The sequence below is a fragment of the Myxine glutinosa genome, chromosome 7 (genome assembly GCF_964187855.1).
Source record: "Myxine glutinosa chromosome 7, kmMyxGlut1.1, whole genome shotgun sequence".
NCBI classification, from domain to species: domain Eukaryota; kingdom Metazoa; phylum Chordata; class Myxini; order Myxiniformes; family Myxinidae; genus Myxine; species Myxine glutinosa.
This window is the reverse complement of record NC_136267.1, coordinates 16,848,264-16,865,678: the sequence shown is the minus strand read 5'-3', so window position 1 is coordinate 16,865,678 and position 17,415 is coordinate 16,848,264. Positions and strand designations below refer to the sequence as shown.

General features: G+C 42.9%; 1 protein-coding gene across 2 annotated transcripts in view; it reads left to right on the top strand.

Moving 5' to 3' along the window:
• The window catches only part of ATP1A3 (ATPase Na+/K+ transporting subunit alpha 3), a 222,081-nt gene that overhangs the window by 198,873 nt on the left and 5,793 nt on the right, over nucleotides 1-17,415 (top strand). For both annotated transcript variants that reach the window (XM_078781318.1, XM_068121870.2), the window contains exons 8-19: nucleotides 1,724-1,992; nucleotides 4,683-4,881; nucleotides 4,981-5,090; nucleotides 5,178-5,312; nucleotides 6,259-6,451; nucleotides 7,503-7,678; nucleotides 10,252-10,388; nucleotides 10,923-11,073; nucleotides 11,185-11,353; nucleotides 11,770-11,924; nucleotides 12,035-12,158; nucleotides 13,522-13,667. In XM_078781318.1, coding sequence (XP_078637444.1) covers nucleotides 1,724-1,992; nucleotides 4,683-4,881; nucleotides 4,981-5,090; nucleotides 5,178-5,312; nucleotides 6,259-6,451; nucleotides 7,503-7,678; nucleotides 10,252-10,388; nucleotides 10,923-11,073; nucleotides 11,185-11,353; nucleotides 11,770-11,924; nucleotides 12,035-12,158; nucleotides 13,522-13,667 — 1,964 coding nt within the window. The remainder of the gene's footprint in view (nucleotides 1-1,723; nucleotides 1,993-4,682; nucleotides 4,882-4,980; nucleotides 5,091-5,177; nucleotides 5,313-6,258; nucleotides 6,452-7,502; nucleotides 7,679-10,251; nucleotides 10,389-10,922; nucleotides 11,074-11,184; nucleotides 11,354-11,769; nucleotides 11,925-12,034; nucleotides 12,159-13,521; nucleotides 13,668-17,415) is intronic.

Here is a 17,415-nt window from a genome sequence, read left to right as displayed (position 1 = left end):
GCGTTACACACACACACACACCAGATACGTCTGAATGCGGTGAAAACTGCTCAAGTCAAGCAAAGAAAAACCTTGCGCGACGCGCAAAGGCTTAAGCGAAGCAGAGAAACCTTGCTCGACGCGCAAAGCGCACGAGTCAAAATGGCCGACGGCCGTACTCGAGACGTAAAGGCAGTCCAACGATTCTCTTCGGAATCGACCGCAAAACCTGACACGCAGGTTGATCTGTCACAGCGACAACAACTCTGTTGCAGGAATCCCTTTCCTGGGAAAACCCAACGTTCACTCGTGACTTGCTCGCCAACGTTCGCTCCAGACCGCAAAGCAACTATGCTTCTTGTCCGACTCCACTCGCTCCGCCTTCTTTTCTCTCCGTCCTCTTCGTCGTCCGGTTCCTGATCTGGTTTCCTGTTTCTTTTAAGTCTAACTTTTTTCACCTTTTGAAAACAGTTCATAAACAATAAACCTTTTGAAAACAACAATAGTACAACAATATGCATTTTAAGGCCATTTTCCCTGCTAGAGCGGGGGTGAGCCTTGCGGTCCCCATGACAATCTTCTCCATTTTCCCCTATTTTCTGCATCTCTCCTTGTTAACCCCCTTGCCCGCATTTCTTCTTCCACCATCTTTAGCCAAGTCTTTCTCGGTCTTCCCCGTCCTCTACTTCCTTCTACATTAACTTCCATCACTCTTCTCAACCAGTCACTTTCATCCTTCCTCAACACATGACCAAACCATCTCAACCTGTTCCTCTTCACAGCAGCAATCACAGGCTCTATTCCCATTATAAACAACAATAATAGTACTACACCAGGAATACAATAATAGTACATGGAATCAAAAATGTTTACAGTGGATGAAAACCACCAACGGAAGTGACGAATCCGTAACAGAAGGCTGATTGGTCTGTAGTTGCAAGGATCTGTTTTTGCACCTTTTTTGTGCATAGCAGTGATGTTGGCTGATTTCCAAGCAGATGGCAGTTGACCTTGAGCAAAAGAGGGTGAAGAGAACAGAGAGGGTGAGATAGAGCGGCAGAGCAGGATTTTAGGACCCGTGGGCTGATGCCGTCGGGTCCAGTTGCAGAATCAGAGTCGAGGGTTGACAAACTTTTCCACCTTGTCAGGAGGAAAGGACACGGAGTCCAGGAGCAGCAGGGTACGACTGGGTATGGTGGGTACAGAGAGGGATGGGTTTGGGACACGAGATTTAGAGGCAAACACAGAGTTGAGGCCTTCAGCTTTTTCACGTGCGGAGTCAGCTGTGTAGCCGTTTGAGGTAAGGGAGGGGATGGAGGGGGAACCAACACCAGAAACGGATTTGACCAGATGCCACCAGGATTTGGAAGAGGGAGACAGATAAGAGTTCGGTCTTGAGAATGGAGAGATATTGTTTCCTGGCTCTCCTGAGGGTGGACACACACTTGTTTTGGGCTTTGTGAAAGGAAATGAGATTTCCTTCCATTGGATTTGCTTTCCAAAAGGGATTTCCTTCCGTTGGATTTTTATCTCGTTTGTGTGTCGAAGTCCAAACAGGTACTTCTAAACTTGTGGCATGATTCTATAAAGATATCTTTCTTGCAATGGGCTTCTTTTTTTTATTTCTTTTTTTTTATACTTATGTATTTTTATAATCTATTTTGTAAAACGATATAAATGAGCATATTTCCTGTTGAGCACTATATTTGTACCCTGATTTTGCTCTTCATTGTCCTTCCCCAAGGTACTGCACGTGGAATTGTGGTAAATACCGGCGATCACACAGTAATGGGCCGTATCGCCACCCTAGCATCAGGCTTGGAAGTTGGCCGTACTCCAATCAACATCGAAATTGAACATTTCATCCACATTATCACAGGCGTAGCAGTTTTCCTTGGAGTTTCATTCTTTATCCTGTCACTTATCCTCGGCTACACCTGGCTTGAAGCTGTCATTTTCCTAATTGGCATCATTGTGGCCAATGTACCCGAGGGCTTGCTGGCTACTGTCACGGTACACCATTAGTTCATGTTTGGAATTTATAGGTTAAATGATGTAAGCTACTTTCTCATTTGTAATTGGGGTTGGAGAGGATGGAGTTTTTTAATTTGATTTCCCTCCACCTTTGAAATGAAGTTTGCTTAAAATGCCTTTCCTCACCCCCCCCCCCCCCCCCCCTTCCCCTGCCTGCTCACCTATTGCACAGGTTAGGAAATAAGGCCCAATTTTAGCTTTGCTTGAGGGTTATTTCAGTAAATGAATGACAAGTTTGGTTGAAGGAAGGGGTCCATTCTAAATGTGAGTGATCCTGATGTAAAGATGTTCATTTATTTGGGTATCACATGCCTTTCAGGCTGTAGAACCCTATTGTTTTTGCTTTGTTTATTATTTATTATTATTCTGCCGTTTTTTGACTCTTTTAAATTCATTTTCTCTACAACCGTTGGTCCAATTGACACAATTTTCACCAAAGTGCCACCACCTGTAGAATTTTTATTTTTTTTATTTTATTTTTAATTACAATTGTGATGTCATGGGTTACATGGTATGGGTGCTATCTTGGAAAAACCGAAAAACTTTGCACTTCTATCTCCGAAACCGTTCCATGGAAAAAGTTGAAACTTGGCACATTGTAAAGAATTTCCCTTGGGGAATAAAAAAAATGTTGGTGATTGTCATTGGTGCCTTCATTATGACGTCGTAATTTGACAAGTGTTCCGATCAGAATGCAACACTGAATCATATCAGTTTAAAATATCTTGAGCATGATCTACGCAAAAATTGTATGGGAAAAATAAATTGATGTCATTGGTCACGTGTTTCTGTAGCCATATTGGATTGAAAATGGAAAACTTCAAAAATCCTCCACAGAACGGCTTACTAGATCAATCCAAAACTCCACACACGTGATCTACGTACTTGCCTTGGGGAATATATTTTGCAAACTAGTCAGACCTCACATGGTCTGGCAGCCGGATTTTATGCAAAAATTAAAAATCTTTTCTCTGAAAGCGCTGAACCAAAAGCGGAATTTTAACCATATCTTCCACTACCCTTGGGGATATAATGCTGGAAAAAGAAAAAGTAATCAGTCACATGGTTTTGGCAGCCATATCTCGGGGGACGACCGGCTCGGACTTTTATCGGGGGAAATGCCCTTCTGGAAGGTTCTACGGCCTATCACTGGTCGCTGTTGGTCACGTGCGGTCATTCAGCCCCGCCTCCTTCTGGAAGGTTACACAGCCTACCATTGGCTGCTGTTGGTCACGTGCGGTCGTTCATTCAGCCCCGCCTCCCTCTGGAAGGTTCCACGGCCCGTGCTCGCCCACTCATGAACCAACGTCTTTAATAACATGAGGGGTTGAAATCCTGCCTAACTCGATGCATATATGCTTTAATTACTACACAATGGAAAGGGAGCTAATATTTACATTTAATAAGAAATAACTGACTAATGCAGGCTACATGTTGTCGTGTAATTAACTCGAAGGGGTTACTTTAATTGTTCAACCATAACAATATCGGTGGTGGTATACCAGCCAAAAATGTTTTAATCTAATTCCTTATCCTAAAAATCTGAAATTACATGCACATGATCTTTGACCCATTTGTGTTGAAATATTTAATTTATGACATCGGTCACATGGTTTGGCAGCCATATTGTATTGAAGGAAAATATTAAATAATTATATCTCTGAAACCGCTCACCCTATGTGCAAAATTTTACAAATATCTAAGCACTGTTGCATATAGTTTGAAAATGATGCTCATAGGTCACGTGGCTTGGCAGCCATCTTGGATAGAAAAACGAACCTTATCCGATCAACACGAAACTTCACAAAAGTGATCCCCTACCCAAACATATGAAGAGTGATGGCATCGACCCGTTGTGGGACTATGCGGAGGCATATTGGTGACAGTCACATTGTTCTAGTTTGAATTCTGTTGAATTGAATTTTTAAAATCCAATTTTGAATCCAGTTTTTAAAAGGACGTCATGGGTCACGTGTCAAATAAAAGCGGGACGTCTTGTGATACCCAGTTATAAAGTGCCAGTTCTCCTTTCTATTTAAATCTGTCGTTCCAAAACAAAAATCCTTTCATTTGGAATGGAACAGGCATTTTTGTCCCCCGTCGCACCGCGGAGCGAAAGGGGGACTATGGTTTTCCCCTCCGTGCGTGCGTGCATAAGCGAAGACCCGAATTCTAATTTGGTGTGTGGGTGCAACCCACGTCAAAATCCAAGATGGCCGCCGCCATGTATGTCTGAACCTTGTGAGCGGCATATCTTGAAAAATAAGTGAAGTACCAACTTCTAATCTGGTGTGGGTGTATCTAGGCATAAGGAACAACGCTATTGAAAATTGGGTCGCCACGTCAAAATCCAAGATGGCCACCACCATATATATGTCTGAACCTTGTGAGCGAAATATCTTGAAAAATAAACGAACTACTCACTTCTAATCTGGTGTGTGGGTGTAGCTACGCATAAGGAAGAACGCTATTGAAAATTGGGTCGCCACATCAAAATCCAAGATGGCCGCCTTGCGTCTTCCACTTTGTCAACTCGCATCACCAACGACGGGGGACCTAGGCGTAACGCTTGTTATATTTGAAGCAAAGAAATTTACATTTGACCCCAAATGTAATTTCTCTGATGTATTATTTTGATGGGAGAGCTTTTCAACTTTTCCTTTTCCCAGGTTTGCCTAACACTTACAGCCAAGAGAATGGCCAAGAAGAACTGCCTTGTGAAGAATCTGGAGGCTGTAGAGACCCTTGGATCCACCTCCACCATCTGCTCGGACAAAACCGGCACATTGACACAGAACCGCATGACCGTTGCGCACATGTGGTTTGACAACCAGATCCACGAAGCAGACACAACTGAAGACCAGTCCGGTATGAGGTTTTATAACTTTCCTGTGCCGTGTAATGGCTTCTTCATTAACTTTGACACAGAAAAGGTTTATTTTTAATCCAAATTGGTTTGTCTAACAGGCACAGCATTTGATAAGAGCTCTGCAACATGGACTGCCCTGTCACGCATCGCTGGCCTTTGTAACCGTGCGGTCTTCACAGTGGGTCAGGAAAACAAGCCGGTGCTGAAGGTGAGATTGGCTACAGTGCCTTTGTGGTGGGTTTGCTGTTCACAAGCAGTCGATTTTGAATGTGTAACGTTGTGGTTTTATTTGCAGAGAGATGTAGCTGGTGATGCCTCCGAGTCTGCTCTGTTGAAGTGCATCGAACTCTGCGTGGGCAACGTAAGAGAAATGCGTGACAAAAACAAGAAAATCGCAGAAATTCCTTTCAACTCTACCAACAAGTACCAGGTAGGGCATATCCAAAAATGTTTTGAGGAAAACTACCTTTCATAATTTGTCAAACTTTGCTGACATGGTGGTCTGGTTTCTGTACCGAATGGAAACCTTTAAAGTTCATTTTGCCTTCACATGGTGATCGATATCTGTGACAGGTGCTTTTTTTTTTTTGCCGTACCCGCATAGTTTATTTTTACTATGTCTAAGACATGCAGACACAAATTGCTGACAAATATGAGACACCATCTCATGTCTTGCCTTTTGGTCTTGTTTTGGGCTTGCCTTTGTTACAAACTTTTAAGTTACAATTTATTGGGGCAATCTGGGTGACAGTGATGCAATCGCTATGACTTGGCTTTCCTCCATTCGGCAGGGCACCTTGAGGATTAAACTTCCTCCTCGCCATTATGTCAACTGATGGTTTGTCCATGCCTTTTCCTCTAAATGCTGAATGTCGAACAAGGAAGCAGCGTGTCATATATATATATATATGATTTTTTGTTTTTTTGATATGGCTCTACCAGGGTCGGAATTGAACTGCTGGTTCCAAAGACTCGTAGTGGACACTCTAACCTTGTTAGTGGATGCAAACACCACCGAAGCTGGTAAATTAAAGAATTATTGCAACTCGGCTAATGATTTACAACCAAAATACACCAATCTGTCACCAGGATTATGTACCACAACCATTTAAAAGATTCGCATTTCAAAATGGTTTATTTCAAAAAATATATATATTTTGCCAAATTTCTTTTTCATAATTTACTATGATATTCCATGATGTTGGCTCATGTAATTTGTTGGAAACAGGTCAGGGTATGCTTGCCTTTAAAGACTGGATGGGTGGGTAACAGTTAAATAATGTTGCATTCCCCCCCCCCCCCCCCCCCCCCAAGTTCTTCCTTCTGGTATATCTTGAGACTTCTGCCTGACTTTTTCATCCACCATTAAATTGCAGTTGTCCATCCATGAGACCGAGTCCTCAGATGATCCTCGTTACTTGCTGGTGATGAAGGGTGCCCCAGAGAGGATCCTAGATCGCTGCAACTCAATCTTGATGCATGGGAAGGAACTTCCGCTCGATGAAGAGATGAAGGAGGCTTTTCAAAATGCTTACCTCGAGCTTGGAGGCCTCGGCGAGCGTGTGCTGGGTACGCCTGACTTTCTGCTGCCCCGATTTAAGTCTGCAAGCAATCGTGTATACAACAAACAACACCATGCATTTTAAGGCCATTTTCCCTGCTAGAGCAGGGGTTAGCCTTGCGGTCCCCTTGACAATCTTTTCCATTTTGCCCTATTTTCTGCATCTCCCCTTGTTTAACCCCCATGCCCGCATTTCTTCTTCCACCGTCTTTAGCAAAGTCTTTCTCGGTCTTCCCCGTGCTCTACTTCCTTCTACATTCATTTCCATCACTTTTCTCAACCAGTCACTTTCATCCTTCCTCAACACATGACCAAACCATCTCAACCTGTTTCTCTTCACTCCATCCATCACAGGCTCTATTCCCATCATCTTTCGCAATTCATCATTTGTCTTCCTCTCTCTCAACGATACTCCGCACATCCACCGAACCATTCGCATTTCCACCCTTTCCAGCCTTCGTTGCTGCTCTACGTTCATTACCCATGTCTCGCTCCCATAAATCATAACACTTCTCACACATGCAGCATACACCTTTCCCTTCAGCTTCAACGACACTCCCCTCCTCATCAGCACGCCACTCAGTTGTATCGTGTATAAACACGATAATCATGTATAAACTTGTGAATATGTCTGTTTTGATTGTGACCGAGATTTTGGTCTCGTAACAATTTTTAATCTTGACAGGCAAATCATTGTCATTCTCTGCAGCCAATAATCTAAAATTCAACAGTTTGTTTTTGACCAGACATTTCATTGCTTCCTTTGCCACTCTTTTCGTTAATTTGCCACAATATTTATTTTCAATCTATGCATAGAGTGCGAAACAATTGATTTCGGTTATTGATTTCCAATAGGATTGGGGGAAAAAAAAAAATCCCCTCCTGAATAATCTACTCGTGCTGCTGTTACCTGGAATTTTTGTAATGGGAAATTTTAAGTGCTTGGGTCATTTTTATTCAAAATAAAATAGCCCAGTTGTACTTGACTGCAATGTGCACTCAAAGCTGTTGGTTGGACACGTATATGCCACAAATGGAAATTCTTTCTTTTTCTTTCAGGTTTCTGTCATTTCTTGTTACCTTCTGAAGACTATCCCAAGGGCTTTGCATTTGATTCAGATGATGTGAATTTCAGCACCGATAATCTCTGCTTTGTTGGACTCATGTCTATGATAGACCCACCACGTGCAGCTGTACCTGATGCTGTCGGAAAGTGCCGCAGTGCTGGTATCAAGGTGAATTTGAGGACGGTTTTGTCTGAAAAGCATGAACTCCACAATATGAGTAGGATGCCTCATTTGCATAAAATATATAATCGGAAGTAATTAAATAAGTTGTGGACGTCGTTCAGGATGATCTTTTATTTTCGACAAGCTTTTGGCCAAATAGGCCGCCTTCTCGTTCTATAAGAACAGCAGGCATGCATACAAGACATTGGTATGATATTGATATATATATGAATATGAATGATCGTTTTAAGGCCATTTTCCCCACTGGAGCTGGGATTAGCCTTGTGGGCCCCATGACAATCATGGTTCCCTGTTTGAGGCAATGTTTTTATGGCCGGATGCCCTTCCTGACGCCAACCCTTAGTCGCCTCTTACGATGCGCAGGGATACGGGGTACCTATTCTAAACCGGGGTACACACCGGGATCATTCATCCCAGCAAGCTGGTACTCAATTTGCCGACCTCGGAAGGATGACAGGCTGAGTCAACCCCCCTGGCGTTAATTCAGCGATCAACCGGGATTCGAACCCAGGATCCTAGGACCAAGCCGGCACCCTAACCGCTAAGCCAACACCAACACCAACAACATGATATTGATACATAAATAATATATTTCCTAAAAGGAGAGATTCTGTTAATGGCTCTCACCTTCCTCAACGAGTGCACATATTCATATATAAACACACATGCACACATTCATATGCTGTTCATATTCATATACATGCACTGCCTGCATTTGTTAATGACATATGTAAAGGTGAAAAGGATTTTTAATGAAAAAATGAAGTGAATGAGCTACGGTGAATGGGTTATGGTGGAATGAATGAGTTGGAACATCCGTTAATCGTCAATTTATGCCATGAGGGAAGTTTGTCCAAAGTTTGTGTATCCAAAAAGACTCGTGTCTCAGAATTGTGGTGTGTGATCGATTTGCAATTGAATCGATGGCAGAGATTTGAATATCTATTGAGTGATCTGCTTTATTAAAACGTACAGTTTAAGGCAGAGATTTGAATATCTATTGAGTGATCTGGTTTATTAAAACGTACAGTTTAAGGCAGAGATTTGAATATCTATTGAGTGATCTGGTTTATTAAAACGTACAGTTTAAGGCAGAGATTTGAATATCTATTGAGTGATCTGGTTTATTAAAAGGTACAGTTTAAGGCAGAGATTTGAATATCTATTGAGTGATCTGGTTTATTAAAAGGTACAGTTTAAGGCAGAGATTTGAATATCTATTGAGTGATCTGATTTATTAAAAGGTACAGTTTAAGGCAGAGATTTGAATATCTATTGAGTGATCTGATTCATTAAAATGTCCAGTTGAAGGCAGAGATTTGAATATTGAGTGATCTGATTTATTAAAAGGTACAGTTTAAGGCAGAGATTTAAATATCTATTGAGTGATCTGGTTTATTAAAAGGTACAGTTTAAGGCAGAGATTTGAATATCTATTGAGTGATCTGGTTTATTAAAAGGTACAGTTTAAGGCAGAGATTTGAATATCTATTGAGTGATCTGATTTATTAAAAGGTACAGTTTAAGGCAGAGATTTGAATATCTATTGAGTGATCTGGTTTATTAAAACGTACAGTTTAAGGCAGAGATTTGAATATCTATTGAGTGATCTGGTTTATTAAAAGGTACAGTTTAAGGCAGAGATTTAAATATCTATTGAGTGATCTGGTTTATTAAAAGGTACAGTTTAAGGCAGAGATTTGAATATCTATTGAGTGATCTGGTTTATTAAAATGTTCAGTGTAAGGTTGAGATTTGCCCTGATTGGTGTGAAAGTTCTGTTTTTCCAACATATTGTTTGGTGCACTTTTGACATCATTCGGTATATGACCCATTCAGATTTAGTCTATATAGGATGTGATGGGGAACTTTTGTCTGGTGCTAGAACTGCAGAATTTGTTTCCTTTCAACACACGTTTGTAAATGATGCTTTTTTTTTTTTTTTTTTTGCTGTGCATTTATTTATGGAACCCTGGAATCTTATTTTCTTTACTGTGGGTGCTCTGCTTTTACTCAAATGTCCGAGTGTATGACCACAATGAAATGATGTCGGTGGCCTCTAAAGGTGGTTACAATGGTGATAAAACCACCAAAAATGGCCTCTAAAGGTGGTTACACACCATTTGTGTGCGTGCCGGCCGGGCGGTCCGGTATCAGTGGCATCCCCGATAGGCATTCCTGATGCAATAGAACAAAAGGCAAACGTGGGGGGTGGGGGGGGGGGGGGGGGGGCGGGGGGTTCTTCACCACGATCTATCACGCCTCTTCTTTTTCTACAGAGATTATTTTGTTCCTTTCAACTGTTCCATTTATCTGCTGCATCCTTTGAGTGTTTAAAAACTTTGAAAATAAAGTGAGGTTTTGGGTGGGTAGGAGGGGGAGGGAATGAGGGGAGGATTTACTTTATCCACAGGTATGCAGAAATATTGGTGCGGATGAAGAGAAAGGATGGTTAGAAGTTAAGCACTGTTACGCAAAATTGCAGACAATGAACATGTGGACGGAAAGGCTTTACAGTATATTTATTTATTTATTTATTTATTTTTTCCCCTTTTCAGGTTATTATGGTTACTGGGGATCACCCCATCACTGCCAAAGCCATTGCCAAGGGTGTTGGAATTATCTCTGAAGGAAATGAGACTGTGGAGGACATTGCAGCACGGCTCAACATTCCTGTTGGCCAGGTCAATCCAAGGTAAGTTTTATTTATTTATTTCCCCCCTTATTTGGAAGTCGTAAGCATAATTTGTTTGACGCCAAATTCTAACAGCCAAAGTGTTTAGCAACCTATTAAACTACTCTGCCACATCTATCGGGGATGCCTCTACGTGGTGGTTGTACCCCCTCCCCCTCCCACCCATGCAAGTCGGGGGGGGGGGGGGGGTGTGAGTGGCAAATCTTCCCCATTCTTCCCTGTTGCTCGGATTCGTCACGGTCAGAGTACCGATCGGTCCCCATGGACCGGCCATTTCCTTCTTTCTCTCTCTTTCCCCTTGCTCTGTAACTGTCATGGCCCGGCTTTGTGAAGGCAGGGATACACCATCCTGGATGTGGGGTATCTCTGGGTCACTCCTGGGAGATCATTCGGCTCTGTGCACACGTCGCCACGGCTTGTTCAAGAAAACTTTCTGAGGCCACACTACAACTACAATGCTTTGGCATGTCTTATTCAGCTGAGGTTTTTTTGTTTGTTTTTTATTAACTGTTCGTGTGCACCTGTGCTTGGCAGGGATGCGAAGGCTTGTGTAATCCATGGTTCTGACCTGAAGGACATGCCGATTGATAAACTGGATGAGATTCTGCAGAACCATACAGAGATAGTGTTTGCTCGTACGTCCCCACAACAGAAGCTCATCATAGTTGAGGGTTGCCAAAGACAGGTGTGCATTGCATGAAATAAAAGATTGAGGAAAGAAAATTATGCATTTAGAGCAGTAGGATTTTTCTCATGATTAATGATTCTATTGTTCTGTTTTCCTGCTCTTTATTAGGGAGCCATTGTTGCAGTGACTGGGGATGGTGTTAACGATTCTCCAGCCCTGAAGATGGCCGATATTGGGGTAGCCATGGGGATTGCAGGTTCTGACGTTTCAAAACAAGCTGCCGACATGATCCTTTTGGATGACAATTTTGCCTCCATTGTCACTGGTGTTGAGGAGGGTAGGAATTTGCATTGAACTGATTATATGAATCACATGAATGATGACAATTGTTCTTTGTTATCCTGGGTTCAATTGCAATATAACTCTTGTTTGGTAAGGGGTGTTGCAAAACATTTTACCTTCCCCCCCCCCCCCCCCCCCCCAAGCACCCGTTACGGTTGTGCACGCATTCGGGGGGGGAAAAAAGGTAAAATGTTTTGCAACACCCCTTATTGATAAAAGGGTATACTGTATCGCCAGTCTGAAATTCTACATCATGGAGTAGCCTCCCTCTACAACTGCCTTGTAATCTAAAATTGCATCCAGCGTGTAAGAATTGATAATGCGATTGATTGGTCTGATTTGTAGAATGGTGGTATAATCTGTTGCTGGCTGAAATTGTGGCCCATACTGATTGCAAGTTGTGTGTGACAGGCCGGCTTATCTTTGACAACCTGAAAAAGTCTATTGCGTACACACTGACGAGTAACATCCCTGAGATCACACCATTCCTGTTCTTCATCATTGCAAATATCCCTCTTCCTCTGGGTACCGTCACCATCCTCTGCATTGATCTGGGAACTGACATGGTACAAGATGCTTGCTTTCTTTCCTTCTCCCATCCCTCCCACCTGCCCCCCTTGTTTTACCACCACTTTGCTTTTGCTGCAATTAATCCTTCATAAAATTCTCATCCAAGGTGCCGGCCATCTCCCTGGCTTATGAGGCAGCAGAGAGTGACATCATGAAGCGCCAGCCAAGGAACCCCAAAACGGACAAACTTGTGAACGAAAGGTTGATTAGCATGGCCTACGGACAGATAGGTATGCAAATTCTGTACACAAGTACTTTGCTTCAAATATACTTGTGTATCCACATCTTGATGTATCTAATGTAATCCAGCCGATTAATACAAAAAAAATCATTTGACATAGTACACCTTGATGGGTAAAGTGAAAATTTCACTTATTTTTGTAAGTTTGCATCATGTCTCAATTTTACAATTACATTGTCAACTTTGAACTTTGTTACTTTTGCAAAGGATGGGCAGGTGATACAAAATGCAAAAACATTATTGTCCCCCGTCGCACCGCGGAACGAAAGGGGAACTATGGTTTTCCGAAGCGAAGGACCGCATTCGAATTTGGTGTGTGGGTGCAACCCACGTCAAAATCCAAGATGGCCGCCGCCATGTATGTCTGATGCGATGTAAGTCTGAACCTTGTGAGCGGAATATTTTGAAAAATAAGCGAAGTACCAACTTCTAATCTGGTGTGTGGGTGTATCTAGGCATAAGGAAGAATCCTATTGAAAATTGGGTCGCCACATCAAAATCCAAATGGCCGTCGCCATGTATGTCAAGCTTGTGAGCGGAATATCTTGAAAAATAAGCGAAGTACCAACTTCTAATCTGGTGTGTGGGTGTATCTACGCATAAGGAAGAACCCTATTGAAAATTGGGTCGCCACATCAAAATCCAAGATGGCCACCGCCATGTATGTCTGAACCTTGTGAGCGGAATGTCTTGGGGGGAAAAAAAAAAAAGAAAAGCGAAGTACCAACTTCTAATCTGGTATGTGGGTGTATCTACGCATAAGGAAGAACGCTATTGAAAATTGGGTCGCCATGTCAAAATCCAAGATGGCCGCCTCCATGTATGTCTGAACCTTGTGAGCGAAATATCATATCATTGCATGTTTTCTGCGTCTTCCCCTTTGTCAACTCATCACTTCCCCGACGGGGGACCTCGGCGTAACGCTTGTTTTAAATAATTTTGATGGGATCTGAACATATGGAGATCTAGCTTCTTCTTTTTTTTTTTTTGAGGATTGTGATGGATGGGTGTCAACGTAGCAAAGCCATTATGTAGGCCTGCACCAACCAGAGTTGCTTCCTGTTCATTCACCCATGTTCAACAAATCTAACCGATTGTTGAACGTAGCAGATGAGACATTAATTGTGGAGATGGCAATTTTATCCAGCACTTATTACCATTCCACGATGCCACCGTTTTCAAAGCAAACATGTTTAGGTGTTTAAACAGTCTCAAATTACATTGGAGGAGTAAACCATGACCGTGTTGGTCGAGACAGCACTTGGCTTTTTTTCACAGATCAGCAGGTTATTGAATTATCAACAGTCCAAGTAGACTTTAATTTAATGCAAGCTTGACGTTTTCTCACTCAGGCATGATTCAAGCTCTGGGTGGCTTTTTCACTTATTTTGTTATTATGGCGGAGAATGGCTTCCTGCCATGGACCCTCATCAACATCAGAGTTCACTGGGACGATCGAAACGTAAATGATTTGGAGGATAGCTATGGGCAAGAGTGGGTAAGTACGGAATCCTGTAATTCCCCTCACCATCTTCTTATTTTGCTTTCTCTCCTCACTCTGGCATTTATTGACAAGCATGCAATGCTTTCACCGATGTGCATCACTAGCTTGTCATTGGATTGAATGAATGAATGAATGATCGTTTTAAGGCCATTTTGCCCGCTAGATCGGGGGTTAGCCTTGCGGGCCCCATAACAATCATGGTTCCCTGTTTGAGGCAATGTTTTTATGGCCGGATGCCCTTCCTGACGCCAACCCTTGGTCACGCTCTTACGATGCACAGGGATACGGTGCACCTTTTCTAAACCGGGGTACACACCGGGATCATTCATCCCAGCAAGCTGGTACTCAATTTGCCGACCTCGGAAGGATGACAGGCTGAGTCAACCCCCCTGGTGTTAATTCAGCGATGGACCGGGATTCGAACCCAGGATCCTTGGATCCCAAGCCGGCACCCTAACCGCTAAGCCAACACCAGGGATGTCATTGGATTAATGTTTGATACTATTGCTTGGTGTTGTCTTTTATCGATGTAACCAACAGTCCTTGTCAGTGTCTGAATGTTGTTGAAGGGAAGCGAAGATGTCTATCGACCCATGTCTGTGATGCATCCATACCCCAAATTAACTGTTCCCTCAGAATCCCAATTTACTTTTCCTACTCACCCGATCAATAAATTTGCTTCCTATAACCTACCTGGGAATTTTTCCATGCTTTCGCCACTTTATATACTCACTCCAGATTAACACACACTTTATTCTAATAAAAGTTACTTTGACCTCCAATAATGAAGCCAATTTGATTCATGCAGCTGCATGAAGTAAATTTATTTTAACCTATAGATGGGTTAATTTTAACCTATAGATGCCCTTTATATGAACTTTTCTGGAGCATTACTTTGTTCCTCCTAAGAACACAAGGGTAGTCCGGCCTGCACACAAGATTTTTTGATTGTCTCTTCTTTGCTCTACTTTGCCACGTGATGCATACCAGATGAAGGGGCCTTTTCTATGCCCCTGGTATTTTTCTCAAGATATACATATACATGGCTTTGTGCGGGTGGAAACCTGAAATCAACTCGCCATGTCCCTTCAGTGTATAGGCCTCATGGGATTCAAATCCCCCTTTTCCATTCGTATTGCATAACTACCTAAAACTCAGGCAATTGCAGTATGCCGATTTAGTCCTTTCAATGTGTCAGGTAACCCTTTCGTGTGCAGGCCACATTTTACTCGGCATTTGAGGGTATTGAATGTTGAAACTTGTATGTACACCGTCTCTGGAGGTGTTTTTTCAAGACTGTGGAAATGAATTTTTGATATCGCACGCCCACTCGTCTCGCTTGACAAATGTCCCACAACCCATTTTCCCCTTGACATGTGATTGTCTTTTTTGCTGTTATGAACAGCATTTACTGGTTGCTTTCTTTTTGAGAACCTGTTACATGAGCCACTTTATTTTTTTGTATCCAAGATCGAGGCTCGTAAGAGCTAACATTAATCACAAAAAAAACGGACACATAAAACATGTAATAAAGGGAGCGGGAGACAAGATGGTGAGATGGAAGCACATAAGTTAAACAGTAGAGAACAGGGATGTCAGGAGATCTGTGGGAGGGAGAGATTTGGGGGGGAGGCAAGGGAAAGGGGGGGGGGGGGTGGGAGAGGTATAAAACACATGGACACTGCTAGGACTTCCAGGAAAGAAGTCGGTATTTAAAGAAAGTGGATCTGGGGTGAATCAACGGGCGTAGAGAACAAGGTTTTGGATGATGAGAGATGGTGGTGAACAGCTGTTTTAAACACCTGGAGGGAGGAGTGGGGTTGAAGAGAGTGAGGGAGTTTGTTCCAGATGTGGGAGAAAAGAGGAATGAAAGTGAGGGTGAGCAGAGTCTTGATTTTGGCAGTTTCACCAGAAGAGGGTTGCTGGCAGATCTTGTGACCTCTCGGAATATTTGGGGGACAGAGCACAGACAGAGCCAGGGGAGCGAGACTGCAGAGGAGTTGGAAGAAGACAGAAAGACCACCAAACCTGCCTGCGGTGAGTGAGTGAAAGGCCCTCGGAGTTAGCTTCATCGCGAGAGATTCCAATGATTCTGAAAGCTTTGGTTTCTACAGTGTGAAGCCGAGCTAGGTGTGAGGCAGGAGTACCAGCCCAGAAGGGAGCAGTATTCCATTGAGCTGCAGATGAAAGCCTTGTATCTGGTGAGTAGCTCAGGTGTGCTAAGGAAGGACTTCGCACGATGGAGGATGCCCAGTTGGCGACTGGCTTTGGAGGCCAGCTTGGAAATGTGGTTTTCCCAGGAAAGATCATGGCAGATAGTGAGACCCAAAAGCTTGAGTGACAGAACCTCTTGGAGAGGATTGTTTTGAAAGTAGATGGGAGGGTTGTCCAGTTGGTCTTTTCAGAGAGACGTAGTGAGTGAGATTTGTCAGGATTGAAAGACATGTTCCACTTGTTTGACCAGTCTGATTTTTTTTTTTCCCATGTTTACAGAGAGTGAGGAGGCTGCAGACTGCCGCTCTATACCTCATCCCTCAGATCGGCAGAGTGGTCATCAGCAAAGAGATCGGATTTTCGAGAGTTGGAGAGATCATTGATGAAGATCAGAAAAAGCACAGGGCCCAGAACACTGCCTTGGGGAACTCCAGCCTGAACAAGAAGGGGAGATGAGAGAAATCCATTCAGGGCCACACGTTGACTATGACCAGAGAGGCAGTCCGCAAGCCATGCGTGGAGATTTCCATGGATACCAAAGGAGGAGAGTTTGGTGAGCAGAGCGGGGTGCCAGACCCTATAGAAGGCACGTGAAATGTCAAGGAAGACGGCTCTGATTTCCTGTTTGGCATTGAGGGCCTCCATCCATTGTTGAGACAGCAGAAGCAGCATGTCCAGAGTAGAATGACCTGGTCTGAATCAAAATTGATCCGAGATCAAGCCATTGGAGAAGAGGAAGGATTTAATGTCAGAAGCGATTAATTGATTCCATGACCTTGCTGATGATTGGGAGCAGGTTGATTGGTCTGTCGTTGCAAGGATCTGTTTTGGCATCTTTTTTGTGTCGAGCGGTAATGTTGGCTGATTTTCACAGATGGCAGATGACCTTGAGCAAAAGAGGGTGAAGAGAACAGACAGGGTGTGAAAGAGCGGCAGAGCAGGATTTTAGGACCCGTAGGACAATTTGACAATTAGGACAATTTACTATTTATTTATAATTTAAGACAATTTATTTACAATTACAATTAATTTGCGACATTACGACTAATGCAATTACGTATAATACTATAATTACGTCAAATTACCATAATAATTATAATACAATTGATTAAGAATAATTTATGACAAAAAGACAATTTCGACAATTTATTTACGTTTTAGGACAGTTGCCACATTTTTTGGTGGAGGGATATTGCACGTTTGTTTTTATTAATAGTTGCCCTCGCCAGAGAAGAGGGTATTACATTCGAGTCCATTTGTCTGTCTGTTCGTCTGTCTGTCCACACAAAAGAAATATGATTTTCTCTGCAACCGTTGGTCCGATCGATAGGGAATTTTCGCCATGGGTGCAACTCCACCTGCATAATTTAGTAATGATAATTATGACGTCGTATGTCACGTGGTTTGGCCGCCATATTTGTTTTAACACAAAAGCCTTAAAAACCACTGAAAACATCCTGGTGAGGGTTTGCAATCTCTGATTGCTCATTATCCTCGCCTGAGGAGAGGGTATTGCATTTGAGTCCGT